Genomic DNA, 17,008 nt, shown 5'->3' on the forward strand with positions numbered 1-17,008 from the left:
TTTGCCCAGCCCGTATATATATAGTTTTATTTTTTTAGGCTATATATTTGTATTTATATATTAATAATACATATTAATAACAATTCATATTAAGTTTTAAAAAATGTATTGTTATAAAAAGATGGTTATTGTTTTAGGACTTGTGCCCTAGTAATCATCATTACCTCTGAAGTGATCTCTTGTGTCTATTGTTGATACATTGTTTGATTATCAAGCTATATTTGTACATTTCGACTCTTTTTGGCAACTGTACCTTGTGTTTGAGATGTAGCATTAACAGTGTCTGCTTTGGATTGTTCAAGGAGGTCGGTGCCTTGGGTCGTAGTGGATGGTTGCGTTTGTACCGGTGGGCAGATCTCTCTTACCACCAAAGAGGTGGGCTTCTCCTTGTCATCCTGAGCCAGTCTTGAAGCCTAAATAGGATAAAAATAGTTAGTTGCTTTAGAATTGTATACAATACATTGTTTAATCTACTATATGGCTCTAGTAAGGGAGTCCCTTACCTGGCTTTGTGCAGGTTGGATTTGGAGATTGATGGCTGTCAGTTGGACCGGTTGAGCTTTAGCATGGGCCAGGCCAATGTGTGAGCCGTGCTGGCTAACTGCATGATGGCTTATTGTTGAATGGAAGATGGTGGCGTGTTGACATTGAGCGGATCCCTGGTTGTGAAGGACTGGTCTGGGCAAAACCGGAATGATCCCTGTGACGGATGAGGTCTGGGCGGAGCACTGTTGGTGGGGCTGGACGGAGGCGGTCTGCAGTAACTGAGGCTGGGCTCGAGAGGTGGCTGGGGCTTGGGGTTGAATGACGAACTGTTGCGGTTGCTGCTTAATCAGGGCCTGCGGCTGAATTTGGGCATACGCTGGAAAGGACACACACTTATTACATACACATACTGTTTCACATGACTACACATTAAACTGACAGTTGCAATATAAAACGACAGGAACATGCACATGGAACTTAATACATTTCGACATTTTTATAGGTAAATTCAGCTTCATTCAGGTAAAGTCACAGGTATCCCACAGTTATTGAATATGTCAGGGAATTTTAAAATTGTGTTTTCCAGTCATTTCAATATGCTGATCAAATAATGCTCTTGTTAAAGTAACGTGCTTGCAAGCAATTAAGGAATTCTGATTTGTAAGCAAATTCATTTTAATTAGTTATTTTCAATTAATCAATTTCAAAATGTTTTACAAATCCATCTTATTGATTCATTTGTGAATCAGCCTATAAATATGTTATTCTGTAAAATTATTATCCTGTAAATCACACATCAAACATCTGGAAAGTTCATGGAAAAGTCATGTTAGTTCATGGAAAAGTCATGTTAGTTCATTGGTCAACTTTTTAATTTATTCCTTCCTATTTTTTATTTTATTTTATTTATTCAGTGATCGTCAAACATTAGTTGCTGTGCTTGGGTTTTCCAGTACAACTTCTGTATCCAGGACTACGGCAGTGGAAACTGGATGAGTTTAAAACTGTGATTAGGTGTTTGACTGGAGGACTTGCAGGAAAGTGTGTTAAAATTTAATTATCTCAGCAGGAGAACATTCAAACACAAAAACCTTAGGAGTTGGGCACATTGAGATCACAACCTCAAAAGTTTATGAGCGGTAAAGGAATCTGAAAAACAAACTGGTTGGAAAGTTAGCGGGTGGTTTTAATGTTTATATATATATATATATATATGCGTGTGTGTTCTGTCATGTGAAATGCACACTGAATATGTGAAGCAGACGGCAGGAACAAATACAGTCTGTCTTTAAAACTCTTAATAGCAAACAGAAAATGTTCAGTGTGGGAATGTTCTTCTGTCTAATGTGAATGGTGTGGGATGGTGGGTTCAGATGACTCAATCCTCTGTGCTCACTTTCTCTCACTCTTTCTTTCTTCCGGATGTTCAGAATAAGGAGTTGATGAGTTATTCCCTGCAGAGCGCAACCCTGGAAAACCCCGAAATTTCCTGCCGAACGTTCAGCTATAAGCCAAGCCACAACACATTAAAACTATCACAAATGCTTGTACCTTTTCTCACATGTTGGGCCAAATTCGATCTCTTAAAGGGGTCATATAATGGTACATGCACTTTTACAAGTTGATTGTACTGAAATGTGTGTTGGCAGTGCCTGTACACAACCATCATAAAATGATAAAAATCCATCCAGTGGTTTTTTTTAAAAAATCTCCTTATATGTTTTCCCTTCTCTCAAATCAAGCCGTTCGATTTTGTGACGTCACAAAATCGACGCCCCTCCCATGATTTTTGATTGACAGCAGCGTTTCAACACAGTCCCGCCCTCGCTCGTGAGCGAGCTGTCTGTCATCATAGTGCATTGTTGATACGCTGGAGAAGAATGGCGTCTAATCGATTGTGGTGTTCTATTCTTGGGTGTAATAAGGAACACAGCAGTCATTTTGATGTTCCTTAATCCGAACTGCTGAAGAGGCAGTGGCTGAGTTTTGTTTTTGAAGGGAATATGCCCAAAGCATTGACGCGGGGATTCCCTCGCGGGGTATGTATGTATGTATGTATACATATACATACATACATCTCATTATCATTTAAAGACACATGCACTTAAACGGCGTGCTGAAAACAAAGCTGTTTTTGACCAGGTAAAATGAGTGTTTTCTTACAATACTAATGAGAATTTTTAATTAAAGTATATTGCAAACTTTTAATTTAGACCCTAAAGAATCATATTAGCTTGTACAAAAATGGCATTATATGACCCCTTTAAATATCTCAAATGTTGTTGTTTTTTACAGCAATGAGATTAAATGGAGACTTCTGCTTTTCCTGAGATTAGACCCCAGTAATCTGGCACGAGTTTCCATAGAGTTTAAAGGTCCCATTGCATGGATTATTTGATTATTTTAGAATGTTTCCTGGGGTGCCCTCATAATGTTAGTATGTTTTTTTAGATCAAAAGTTGTTATAATTTAGAAATAAAAGGCATATTTCCTAGCCTGATTTTAGCCTCTGATTTGAACGCTCTGTTTGAAGGGGCGTGTCTGCTGTGAGACTTCAGTGTAAACGCCCACTGCTGTGATTGGCTGACATGCTTGCATATTAAATATTTAGCATTACATGTGGAACTCTCTCGAAAACTTTTACTATTACAGCTATTATACGTTTTTACTATTAGCTATCGGGATTAACGAATCGTGAGAAGTTTAAGTATTTAGATCTATTCCCATCACATAAAAGGTTGCAGTGATGGGCATTGAGCAGATGACATTCTGTTGATCACGTGAATGAAGATCTTATCATTGCAACGCAGTTTCTACACTCTCACTAATGATTTCACCAATGCAAACATGAGGTAAGTACAGTAAGAGCTTCGTTGTGCAACGTAACAGCGTCATTGATTTCATAACGTGTTTTGGCAAGTGTCCAGATAAACTTGCGCTGTGTGATTGACAGCTTGGGTGATTGGAAAGGGATTGTTCTTTGATCGCTTTCTATATATATATATATATATATATAATCACAGTTTAAGTAAGATTATTTTCATCCTACAAAGAGAAACGATGTGAAGTTTATATTTTAGTCACTGGCTTGATTTACTGATGCATAAACAGTATTGAACGACTTTGAGAGAAAGATTATCTGTCGGAACTTGAACAATTACACATCAGAAATTCACATAAACCACTGGTTCTTCAGAGGCTCGGATGAAGGAACTAAACAAATACTTTTGTTTTCATTTGTACATCCAAACACTGAGCAACTGCCATGCTTCGCTCGTTTGCAAGCCATGATGTCTCTCGAGGAAAAACCAATATCGCGCTCGCGCAGCTCATTTTCTCATGGGCGGGCCAAATTCTTTTTGCGGGCAAAGAAGTGAAAGGGGAGGTAACCTTTCCCCTTATGACGACGTAAGGGGAGGATTTCTAGATTCGCCCGTCTGAGCTTTCATTTTCTCAAAAATACCCGGGGCTTGGTTTACACCCATCAAAACGTCTAGCCACTGGGGGACCATAGGCAGGCTAGGGAAACTCGTATTAAGGTTAAAAAACCTCATACAGTGAAATTTTCATGCAATGGGACCTTTAAGAAGAGATCAATGTCTCAAACTGTTCTCAGCTTAACTCCATTAAGTTTCCTGCTATGAAGAGAAATCTTTGAGCAAGGTTTTCCTCTTTGGGTGTATTTGCTCTACAATAAGTATACTTTTCACTTTAGTATTTTGAATGCACAAGAGCAGAATGTTAATGTCTGTGGCTCTTTCTTCTGCTTTTAACAAGCCCTCTAGTGTTTGTATTCAGTGGATAGTTTCAATTAGTATCAACATAGAGTTAATTACTCTTTATATAAACTGCTTTTACTGGTTTAGACTTTAACAGTTCCAAAACAAAAGCATGGTGTGAAATCTCACAAGATTACATCCAAGCAAATAGTATTTTTTTAATACCAAAATCTACAATCCAATTCCCACGTTCACATTATTTTTAATCTAATATTCAGATTTTAAAAACATTAGAACATTTCTTTAAAGCAACCTGGCATGGTTCAGCTAGGAGAATAATAGCCCATGATGACTTTCCAGATCTGTGAATATCATTAATGCACAAGGGGAAAACCAAGCATCACATCAGCGCTCTGGAGCACACTGCCATGGAAACTACATCCCAACACACACATCAGGTGGCTCGTTACCCTTCCTCTCCACTGAGGCTCTATTGGAACCTCTCAAACATGTTCAAGCTTTATTCTATCTGTTATTTGTGTACACAGTCAGTGGCACACACCTTACACCTGCAAATTATCACTGACATACTATAAATGTCAAAGAAACGCAGCTCTCCGTCCAGCTCTCTCTCTCTCTCTCACACAAATGTTGCTAACCAGTAGCAGATACAGTATACTGAGAAAATATACTTTTTTTTTTTTGACTGGATGTGAAAATATATTTTAAATATATAAAATATACATTGTTTTATACTCCTTTTTGTGGTAAAAATATAAAAACAGTATAGGCCTACTCCTTTTTTGGATTTAATTTGGTCACATAAAAAAAAAGAAGCCTGTTTTTCCTTCACTTGGCACTTGACTGGGGCTTATTTTTAACCCTGGAGCTACTGGAGATACTTTCTTTTTCTTTTGTAGAAAATCAGAGGCCTTTTTTTGTATCTTCTTCTACCAAAGCACAACTAAAAACAGGATAGTCCCTACTCCCTACCGGCCTCGGCACGCCCAGGTACCTGCCTCTAAATATACAGGATAATTGCCCTGTGTGAGCTGTTATGATTAGAGACAAGTGGAATGATGGATGGCTTGCATGTCAGATGTTGACTGGCACTGAAAGACTCATCTGAGAAAGTGTGTGCCCTTCAAAGGCCACGTATGCATTTATGCGTTAGAGCATAAGCCATGCAGGACAAATGTAGCCTAGGGTGGATTTCTCCCTTCTTTGGTACTTAGTGTGTGACATGATGGACTGACAAGTGAAGTTGGATCTGTCAGAAAACATTTCTGTTGAAGTGACTTGAACCTTTCAGTTTGTTCCAAGGCCCAATGTTCACACGCAACACTTTCTGGACCACTTTGGACAAAATGTGCTTGACGGAGATCAAATATCTTCCAAAGTGAGAGACAATGCTAGAAGTAACTGTATTTGTTGTTGATCATCTTTGTGGGGGAACTGACTTCTTCGTTGCAAAGAAATGCCTCAGAATCATGATGATAGTGTATAGAAAATCTCTAATATCGTTTCTTTGCAGTTGCATACTGTTGAGATATTTGCAACATAGAGAATGCAATGGCATTCAGACCTTTTTAAGTGTGGTTTAAGTTTCCTAATATTTTTGGGGTCACTGTATAGTCCATATGGGTTTGAATTTACCTGGTGCGATTAAGGGATGTGAAGAGGTGACATTACGACTCATGTTAACTGCTTTCATCTCGTTTTGTGCCTCCTCTTCCTTCTTCGCTCCACCAGAGGAAACAGTGTTCAAGTTGCCTTTGCCGGCACCAGTGCCTGAGCTGGAAGCACTCTGGCTGGGTGTCTTGATGAGCGGGGTGGGCTGAATGGAGATGGGGGTCTGCTTTAAACTCAGTGCCTGGAGGCCTGAGGACTGAGAGGTGGAAGACGCCCCCTGCTGGTTGCGCAGGGCAAGGTTCTGCACCTATTAAAGTCATAATGTCAATAAACGTTTGAATTCAAATATATTAAAAACATTTTAGTTGTTGTAATATTTGAAAAATAAATATTTAGCATCCCCCCCTAGACTAATGATCCTAAATGAATGTGTAAATAATCCCTATTGGAATTTCTATTATAATTTGGAGCCAGTTATAATTATCTAATCCTAATGTGATCAAATAATAATCTTCAAAAAACGAACTATGATCCTACTGCATAAACTGGATTTTTTTGTATCTATTTGTGTATTTATTCATTAATGGTAGTTGCGTAGCTGTCAATGGAGGGACAGAAATCGCTCTGATTTCATTCAAAAATCTTCATTTGTGTTCAGATCAACAAAAGTCTTACAGGTTTGGAACAACATGAGGATAAGTACAAAAGGATGAAATAACCCTTTAATATTATTTGAATATTTATGGAATTTTAATATTATTAGTATTGCATTGGACATCTACAGGCTTTTTTCTGATGTCCTACAGGAGCATTATATCCCTTTGACAAACATAAAACAGTGTTCTAAAAGATCAAGATCAAGTCCTTTAGGATTAGTTCCTTCGACAAGTAATTCTAATAAAAGTGTCTGCTGAATGAATATATGCACAGTAAATTGAATGGCTTCACATTATAATTGAAATCCCAAGTAATCTGTATATTCCTTTAAGATTTTTGTCAAGACATCCACAATTGTATGAATGCTTCAATGAGATGTGCGTGTATTACAGTATATGTGTGCACCTGTGCAGAGGCAGACTGTGTGTTATTGGTTGCATTAGTGTCAGATTGTAGAGCAGTTACTGTAGCAGTGGGAGCCAGGATCAGCTGAGAGGACAGAGGGACGGCTCGGCCCAGACTCCTGGCTACGTGCACAAGATTACTCTGTTGAGCCTAAAATAATCACACATTAACATGCTCATTATTCATTAAATGTTAAATGTTTATTGACCTTCTTCAGTACATTATGATGATTTGAACCCTCATTTCACTTTTAAGAATGATGCTTAAGGGTGTGTTCACACTTGTTCGGTTCGCTTGGTTTAAAAAAGAAAATTGTTTCGTCCTGGTCCGCTTAGCATTCATATTAGCTTTTTTAACACCGAACCTAAAGGCATAGAGATTTGTTCACAACCTGATTGGTTGGCTTTTATGACTTATAGTTCAAGACGGAACTTACCACATCCAAAACAATGCTGTGCGCTGGGCTAAATGCGCTTGTTGTATGTGCGTATTCTGCATATGATGGTATTTTGACCAGCGGAGAACTCTTGATGTGCTTATAAAATGTGTAAAGGAGTCAAAACAGCAGCTAGAATCCCTCCGGCACACACACAAGCGAAGATCTGCTGCGAGGAGATGTGGTTCTGATGCCTGTACTGAACTATGATGGGCAACATCACGACTATAATGAGAAAAAACAGGCATGCTTGAGCATTCTGTGCTTTTTAGGGTCACATCTTGTGACATGTCCTGTTTTTGGATCGTTTACATTTTCATATTTAATTCGAACCGCACCAGAGTTCGTTTGGAAACGGACTGCATTTTTTCAGTGGATGGCAGCGTTCACACATATTCAAATGAACCACACTAACAGAGCAATCGCACCAGGGTTTGTTTTAATCGAACCGAACACAGTGTGAACACACCCTAAATGTGAACAAAACAATGAAAAGCAGCATAGATTGACAGGCCAGCATATCAGTTATTGGCTTTAAAACAAAAATAATTGGAGTTATCAGTAATGGTCAAACTGCATATCCCTACAAAAATTATTATAGGTCAGTTATACTGTATATAAGGATACATATAAGGAATACGGTGTTATTGTTCCCTGATTTTAACCTCTTAGTTGGGTGAACTCAAATAAATAGTGCCACTAATTGTTAGAGTTTGGCTGAACTTTTTATGACATACAATAAAAAAAAATATGCGGAACCAGTTTTAAAAAAAATGTTTTATACAATTGTTAACCATTATATTTATGCAAATTTTAATCGTTGAATTTTTTTTGGGGGGCTGTTAAATTTTTAGGCTATACACTGAAAAAGTTTGGTATAATTATTCAGAAAATACATTAATTCCACTGTTAGGTGCTTTATCTGTGATATATTAGTTAAAAAAAGGTCAAATATTGTTTAAACTAATTATCAGTGGCCTAATTTAGCTGAATTCATCCAACTTATTTCTGGCATATATAAGCATCTTCACAAACATGAAAGACTCTAGTGTTTGTGAGAATACAGGTGTGCTCACCATCTGTGCCCGCAGGTACATTTGAGCTTGGCTGGCTGTCAGGGTGGAGCTTGAGGTGTTGCCTAGCAACACTGCTTGCTGGGAGATCCCAGAGGGGGCGGAGTTTACGCTCTGGGCACGACTGATCAGCTGAGCAGCGGCAGGGGATGTGGTTAAATTAATCTGTGGGAATAAGAGAGACAAGAGTTGTGACATAATCAGCCTGAATGTTGTCACGTGAAAAAACTGAATATCATAGACCAGTACAAGATATTGACGTGATTTATACAGGCATATTTGTAGTGGATGCATCCAAATAAAAGCATACTGTGGTCTGTGATGGTCCACTCTGGGTAGATGAGGTCCCATTTTGGTTTGAACTCTGCCTGCCGGCTGCTAAACTGGCCTGAGAGGGGGAAAACATGACAGACAGAGAAAGGTATGAGTATATTTGTGTGCATTACGCTTATGTCTTGCTATACGAGACTGCATGCTAAGCGACCTGCTGCACTGCTGCGAGGCTCTGGAGCTGAGCTGTGCTGAGGTGCTGCTGCTGCAGGGCAGCTGTTTGCAGCATCAGATGCTGCTGTTGAGCTGCGTACATCTGCTGCAGGTACTGCGCCGCTGTGCTGGGCTGCCTGTTTAGAGCCTGCTGGATCACCTACCGTTCAAGAGAGACGGAGAAAGAGCGAAAAAAACAAATTAAAGGTGCAGTAAGCAATTTCTGACAAACACTGTTGAAAGTTGATCGGACCGAGCACCACAACACACTTGTAGCCAATCAGCAGTAGGGGGCGTGTCACTCATGATGTAGGAGGAGAGAGAGTGAGCATAAGGGAGATTTGAAGACTGTAGAAAGAGAGATGGTTGAGAGACATTACAAAAGGGAAAAGGTCAGAGGAATATCAAGATGGGTTATGATCAGGCAAGAGCTTTAAAGGGTTAGTTCACCCAAAAATGAAAATTCTGTCAGTAATTATTCACCCTCATGTTGTTCCAACCCCGTAAGACCTTCGTTCATCTTCGGAACACAAATTAAGATATTTTTTATTAAATCTGAGAGCTGGATCACTCCTCCATAGGCTTCTAAGACACTATAACTTGCTGGCCCAAAAAAATGCATTAAAGAGATCGTTAATATAGTCCAAGTGACTACAGTGGCTCAATCTTTAGTTTATCAAGCGACGAGAATACTTTTTGTGAACAAAAACCCCCCAAAATAACGACTTTATTCCACTATTCATTTCCTTCTCTCTGAGCCCCGAGTTTTTTCACGTAGTGTAACTGCGCAGCGCTTCTGTGTTGTGCATCACACGCATCACACACATGACCAGCGTCGGCCAATAGTGAGCCTACGTGGTGACGTACAACACAGAAGCGCTGCGCTAAAACACTACGTGAAAAAACTCGAGGCCCAGAGAGAAGGAAATGAATAGTGGAATAAAGTCTTTATTTTTTTGCGCACAAAAAGTATTCTCGTCGCTTTATAAACTTAAGATTGAGCCACTGTAGTCACTTGGACTATATTTACGATGTCTTTAATGCACTTTCTGGGCCAGCAAGTTATAGTGTCTTAGAAGCCTATGGAGGAGTGATCCAGCTCTCAGATTTAATCAAAAATATCTTAATTTGTGTTCCGAAGATGAACGAAGGTCTTACGGGGTTGGAACAACATGAGGGTGAGTAATTACTGACAGAATTTTCATTTTTGGGTGATCTAACCCTTTAAGACCCGCGTTAATTTTAGAAAAGCTTTCCAGCGCTGGAGAGATCTAAGTGGGAAGGCCTGAAAATGGATGCAGAGGTTACACTGTTTCTGCTCCATACGTGAGTACCGGTAACATTGGTTTTTGCTATGTTTCACGGAGCCGAGATCTGTACTGTGTTGTAATGTTAGCTAAAGTAACAACAGGACTGTTTTGAGTGTCATTGTTTGTCTGAAGCTGCTGTGCTGTTGGTGACTAACAACAATGTTCTTTTTTTTAATGTTCTTCCTTGTCGTTCTTTCGCCACCTTCGCTTTATTTTTTGCAAAGCATTATTTTGCTTTGCTTTAGCTATAAAGCGACATCCACTCTTGCATTGCGTTTTTGTGCATTTTGGGGGCGGAGCAATGAAGGGAGGAGTGTGTTTGTTTGGGTTGATTTCATATCAAGTGTTTCTCAGAAATCGCTTACTGCACATTTAACATCTCAACTGCTTCACTGAGAACAATGAGATTAAATGGAGTGAAAATGGAGACTTAAGCTCAAGTCTCAAGATTCGTTTTTTTTTTTTTTTTGAGAAAATGAGAAATGACCTTGGTAGAAATCTAACTTGTCAATAGTGTCTCAAAATATTCTCAGATTTGCCAAGATACTAAATTCTGCAATCAAAGTCAGAGATCTCAATATGAACTCATTTTCATCAGTTTAGTTTAAGACATGTCTACATTTAGCTTTATAACTCTGTACACTTGCTGTCAACAACTGTCGAACGTGTTTCTATTGTATTCACCTTAAGTAGTTTGACAGAAACATCTGAGACAAAGCTGATACTCAAATCATAAATAGCTGCAAGTTGCAAGATGTGATTTGAGGTGAGGTCAAATATTTGTAGGATTGCAATTCGAATCTTTTAATGTTCCTTGAGCAACCGTTTTGTTTTCTTCCAGCATTTGTCTCCTCCTTTTGGTCAGAAAATGAACTGCAACAAGCTTGAAAGAAAAGTAGATCTCTGAAATTGTTGTTTTTCACTTCCAATATTGCTTTCAAGGTCAGCCTTGATGTTGAATATGATTATATTATCATAATATTAATATTAATTTAATATGAAGATGTTTAATATTAACCACAGTATTACAAGGCTTGTAAATGCACATATGCTAATGCATGAACTCTTGCAATAAAACTAACACATTTACAGTATAGGATAACGCTTACATTATGACATTATGTATAATGGCACCCAAATATATACTTTTACATCCAATATGAACATTAACAATTTTGTATTGTGATACTTCAATAATAATGGTACTTAAAAATTATTGCAAACCATCTGCACAAGAAATGAACACCGACCTATTTTAACAGTTGTTCTGTAATATTGATCTTGAGCTAGCATCCCATAATAACATAAAAACAACATTCAGACCAAAATCAATAAGATGCCAAAATACCTGAACAGATAGCAGACGTTTAAACAACACTTTCAGGATATGATGATGGTGTAGCTGATAAGTTCATCGGTCTCATTACTGATAGTACCTTCTTATCGTTTTCTTCCAGCTATAATATGTTCTGCTTTATCCCGCACTTCTGTTTGTCTCATCCTTAATGTCCTCAATGAACTGCCCACAACTGCACAGTTGCTAGGCAACAGGCATCCTGACCCCTGGTCTTGCCATTTTTCAGTTTGCCATGTGAAGCACTTTATATATGAATTGGACTATACATTATTACTATTAAATAATGATTTGGATTCTTATTGATAATGTACTTCAATACTTTGTTTGACTTAGACATAAGTTTATCTATATCACATTTGTTTGAAATCTAGTACTTTAGTTACAAGTAGAGCGAGGCCAAACCCTGAGTTAATAATGAACCACCACATTCCACAGCAGGGGAAAGATTATGAATATGTCTATGTTTATGAGGCATGGAAATCTTCATTGTCTTTCCTCCTCAACCTGCTTTCCCTTCTCATATACACACCAGCAGATGGCAGTATGGACTTAAAGTCCAATAATTAAACCTTTAAGCAAGAAAAAGTGATGTCTGGTGCAATGCAGTGAGTGGATTATTACAAGAAGGATTGACAAAGAGAAAGGTGGTGTTTTTAAACATGAACACTCAGTTGTCTATATTTAAATGGTTTGATTCTGCCAAATGGTTGTCTGACGCACCTGTACAGTCTGTCGGTCAGGTATGCCGCTGTAGACCGATATCTGTGGAACGGCCTGTCTTCCGCTGCTGGTGGAGCTGACGGTGCTGGCAGTGGAGGCACTGGTGGTGCCCGTGGAGTTTGTGGTGGAGGTACTGGTGCCCGTAGTGCTGCTGGCACTGGAGGCGGGAGTGCTCTGCTCACCCTCCATTGTGCCGCCCCGATGCCTCACCTTTGACCCACGACCGCCCCGCTGCCACACTCGACGCAAGCTGAGAGAGACAGAGAACAAGAGTTTTAATATTCCTGTTACTAAAATCCTCTTCCATAGTACAATACATACAACAATACTATATGCAAGGATCCTCTGTCTATCCCCTGTCTGTCTGTCTGTCTGTCTGTCTGTCTATCTGTCTATCTGTCTATCTATCTAAAAAAAACTGTTGAGATTGTGGAGATACTGAAAAAAATTGCAATTTCTTTAGCTGATAGTTATGAAATATGATCATAAGTTATGAAATGGGATGCGCTAACAAAAGGAGTACCAGGGTAGTACCGTGTTTTACCATAGTATTCTTTGAAATACTTTGAAGTATCATGTAAATGCCATGGTCTGTGTATATGGCAATCATTCCTAAGCATGTTAAATGGCAACCATGGTATTACCATTTGATACCATCACAGTACCTTTTATAAAGGTGTATAAAACGAGGGGGGAAGAGCAAAATACAAAAGCATAAAGGAAATGTCCGAGCTGGTCGCTTCATTCACACACTGTACATTATAATTGCATTTGAGTTCATCCCGTCATCATGAGTGTTACATTTTCAGCAAATCTTTTTTTTCCAGCCGTCTCCAGTTACCACCAGAAGAACAGCCATGGGAGATGGATTAGTGTCAAGATGCGATACAGCATCAGGTTAAAGGTTGCCAAACAAAACATTACTTTTTTTGGTTCAATCTTTTTTTTATATTATTAAAATATCTGGGTTCAATACAATCTAAGCTTGTTAGCAGGTTGTCGATTACCACAGATCATTTTAACTAAATTTAATTTCCATTTACAGTAATGCATTTATAATGGAAGTATAGAAACCTGGTATACTGTATACTGGGCAAGTTTACTGGGCAAGAAACCAGTACGCACCTTAATAACTGAAAGTTATTTTGTAAGCATAGCAAAACCCATATATTATGTACTAACATAAGACTAATGCAATAGAATCACTAACTAACTGCAAATTTACATCCAATTTTGATACCCTATGATGTACAAAACTTGCTATATACCAGAAAGGACTGTTTGTTTACAGAAAAAATGAATTATGAATTACACGTGAATTACATTGGTGATGCATAATCAGTTCATCCTCCAAAGAAAGTACTCCCACTACTTACAAGGCTATTTAGACAACTTTAAAGTTCAAATAACACATTTTTGTACAGAATTATTTTTGTTTTTTTTAAACAACAACTTACTGATCCAAACTTTTGAACAGTAGTAATTACAGTGTGTATATATATATATATATATATATACTACCATTCAAATGTTTTTTTTAAAGAAATTTGTACTTTTATTCAGCAAGGATTGTTCAAATTGACCAAAAGTGACAGTAAAGACATTTATAATGTTACAAAACATGTTCTGTTCAATGTACCCATGTACTGGTTTCCATAAAAAAAAAATCAAGCAGCACAACCATTTTCAACTTTGATGATAAAAAGGTGAAATAAATACATTTCTATAGATAAGTAATTTTATATGGTAATGTTTCACAATATCTTACCGTGTGTGTGTGAGAAACAAGCAGCACATTTATGCATTTAAATCTTCCTGAATGTGTAACCCTATCAACTTCCATTGAAAGTGCATTACTGTAATAATAATGCCTGTATTTATACAGAGTCTAACTCATTTTCTGTGGTAATCAACAGCATGCCACAGATGTGGTGAATAGAGCAAGCTTGTTTTTAACCTGAAATATAATAATAATAATATAAATAATAAGTATCACAAGAGAGTCATATGTCTGTTCATCCCACCATACGAACATTAAGCATGTATTCAGGGCTATCGAATGAAAAATATGTGTCTAAGCTGAGGGGTTTCCCATCTAAATCTCTTCACTGGAGTCGCCATAGGCACTGTTGTTAAATGACTCTCCTATCATTTCCTTTCGGTCTTTGGGGTTTGTTATTCAGGCATAGAAAGTGGTAATGGGATTGAGATGAGGCACAGGAGGAGAACAAGTGTTGGGATGGAGGGGAGGGAGGGAGGGGGGTAGTTTCAGAGGGGAAGTGTGGCATGGTTTCAATTATACTCATTTAATTACTCACACACGTGGTTGAGAGCCACTAACCCCACACACTCTACACCCCCTTCCCAGCTACCCCAAATCGCCCCCCTTTTTACCCACAACAAACCATTATGCCTCCCCCCTTTCTAGGTCTGTTATTACGCCAAGAGATGGTGTAATATCAGTGAGCCCTCCCCGTAAGCCATTTCCTGCGCTCCAAAGAACTAATGGAGTTGGGCATTGTAATTAGATAATCTAAATATAAGTCCTGAGCCTCATTAATATGCATTAATGGAAGGGCCATAGGGACGTCTGAAAACATGGTAACAGAATTAGAATATTATTAAACGTTGTACAAAAACTGTTATTCGTTGAATTAAACATGCAAAGTATTGTGGTCATGTGACATTGAGCATACAGTTTGAAGCAATTGTGTTGTATACTTGTATGAGTAGTATATAATATGCTATATGTGTGTGCTTGTATATATACAAAAACATGCTAAATGTGTGTTTGTATACGTGTGTGTGTGTATATATATATAAAACACACATTTAGCACATTTTATACTACTCATATTTACAACTATATAATACATTTGCTTCAAATTGTATGCTCAATGTCTCATGAACACAATACCTTGAATGTTTAATTCAAGGAATAGACAGTTTTTTCTTTTGCTATTTTAATCCCATTTTGTTTAAAACATTGTTTTATTAATGCTTGGCAGTCTTTGGGTATTTCATGCATTCAGAAAGTTTGCATATTGCATATTAAGTATGCATACTTAATACTGCATAAATATCATGCACCTTTTCAGATGCTATGAGCAGTGTTCTATGGTAACACCAGAACGTGCTACGCTGGAAATGTGTAATGGAATCGCATGCATTCATGATTAAAGCCTGCTCTGTTCATATTTAGCAGCTGATTGGTTCTGCTAATGAGAGGGGAGCTGTTATGTTGAGTCCAAGTCCCGGGCCCCTCAGAGGCTTCCGAGCCAACCAACCATACGCATCCCACCAATGAGAGGCTGTCTACTGCGTACAGTTTAAACACAACTATTAAACACACTGTCACCTTTAGCAGAGCTAAAAATAAATCTGTCACAGAACTAACTAACAGAACATTCCAGGAGCGAGAAAAGTTAAAGGGGTGTTAGGTACGATGGAGGGATGAGGATGGAAACGCATGACAGAAAACAAACATGCATCAATATGCATGCACTGAGAGATTTCAGAGACATCCAGGTTAGCCCAGGGCCCATCTCTCAGACTCGCAGACAAAACCCCAGCTCCTACCTTTTCTGAGGGGCAGCACGAGCTCCGTTTGGCCCCGTGGTGAGCCCCATGCCTCAGGACCCTAATGCTTCTTTGTCTAGTGTGCGTTCTGCACCCCAATCCTGCCAGATCACTGCAAGCATCCACCGTCCCAGTCGCCAGGCACAGACACACACTCTCTTTCTCTCTCCCTGCTTTTCTCCATCTAACACACGCATGCGAGACCCCCCCCCCCCCACCCCCCCCGGTTCTGTGGTTTCCTAGCGACAGCCAACTGGGGGTGCCTTTTGGAGCCCTATTGCAGAGCTGTGTGCTGATTGGACAATTGGTTCTTCTCTAATGAGGGTGATGGTAATGATTTTTTATCCCCCTCTATAAGCACCACCAGCCCCCCCCCCATTTCAGAATATTCACCGGTGATGATTTTGTACTGCCAAAGCAGAGGAAAAGGCCTGTCCCAGAAAAAAAGACCTGAATGAATATTGGATGGATATTTAAATGCATTTCGAAATATAAACATGATTGATAATTTTATCATTGTCAATAAAATCATTATTATTTTTGATAATACTTAAGGTTAGGAATTTCAATTAACCCTTAAAGTTGAGTATAAAAATATTGGAATGCAAGTCATCCTGAACTGTTTATGATACAGACACCCTTATTTTAGCTCACTGATTTTTACTTTACAAGACACCCATAACACTCTACCAACCACCTAGCAATGTCCTAGTAGTCCTCGATGGACTAGTCCTCTGTCCTAGCAATAATATAGAATACCTTATAAACTATCGAGGCACCCATATGAACCGCATAGCAATCCCCTGAAAATACCTTAGAAACAGCATAGCAACGCCCTAACAACCGCATAGCAACACCCTGGCACCTCCCAGGAGCAAATAGCTGGAGCAAATGGCACTCTCAGTTTTAAGCAAATGTAATATTCTAGTAAAGGTAATTTTTGTAATTAAAGGCAGTGCTAAAAAAAAAAAGACAAAGAGGAGACATAAAGCGCAGACGTGGTGATGTAGGAAAGCACTAGTTCACAGTCTTGGTTGATTAAGTGCTGTGTGCTGATGAAGCTGCCTCTTAATAATCAGCGATTAGAGCATCACTAAGCAAAGGGTAAATACCCCCAACTGCTGTGGCAATCACAGTCAAACCACACACTC

The 17,008-nt window shown here is 38.7% G+C and overlaps 1 protein-coding gene across 4 annotated transcripts in view; it reads right to left on the reverse strand.

Annotated features, from left to right (window-relative positions):
* Positions 1-17,008, reverse strand: part of phc2b (polyhomeotic homolog 2b) — a 30,916-nt gene that overhangs the window by 7,730 nt on the left and 6,178 nt on the right. For 2 of the 4 annotated variants that reach the window (XM_082189602.1, XM_082189603.1), the window contains exons 2-9: positions 12,279-12,528; positions 8,893-9,051; positions 8,680-8,796; positions 8,412-8,573; positions 6,900-7,049; positions 5,862-6,144; positions 504-862; positions 254-413 (exon numbers count right to left, since the gene is read on the reverse strand). In XM_082189602.1, coding sequence (XP_082045728.1) covers positions 254-413; positions 504-862; positions 5,862-6,144; positions 6,900-7,049; positions 8,412-8,573; positions 8,680-8,796; positions 8,893-9,051; positions 12,279-12,467 — 1,579 coding nt within the window. In that variant the 5' untranslated portion in view covers positions 12,468-12,528. The remainder of the gene's footprint in view (positions 1-253; positions 414-503; positions 863-5,861; positions 6,145-6,899; positions 7,050-8,411; positions 8,574-8,679; positions 8,797-8,892; positions 9,052-12,278; positions 12,529-17,008) is intronic. The other 2 variants (XM_082189604.1, XM_082189605.1) reach the window with 2 other exon arrangements.

Source organism: Leuciscus leuciscus (genome assembly GCF_965113295.1).
Source record: "Leuciscus leuciscus genome assembly, chromosome: 14".
Taxonomy (NCBI): domain Eukaryota; kingdom Metazoa; phylum Chordata; class Actinopteri; order Cypriniformes; family Leuciscidae; genus Leuciscus; species Leuciscus leuciscus.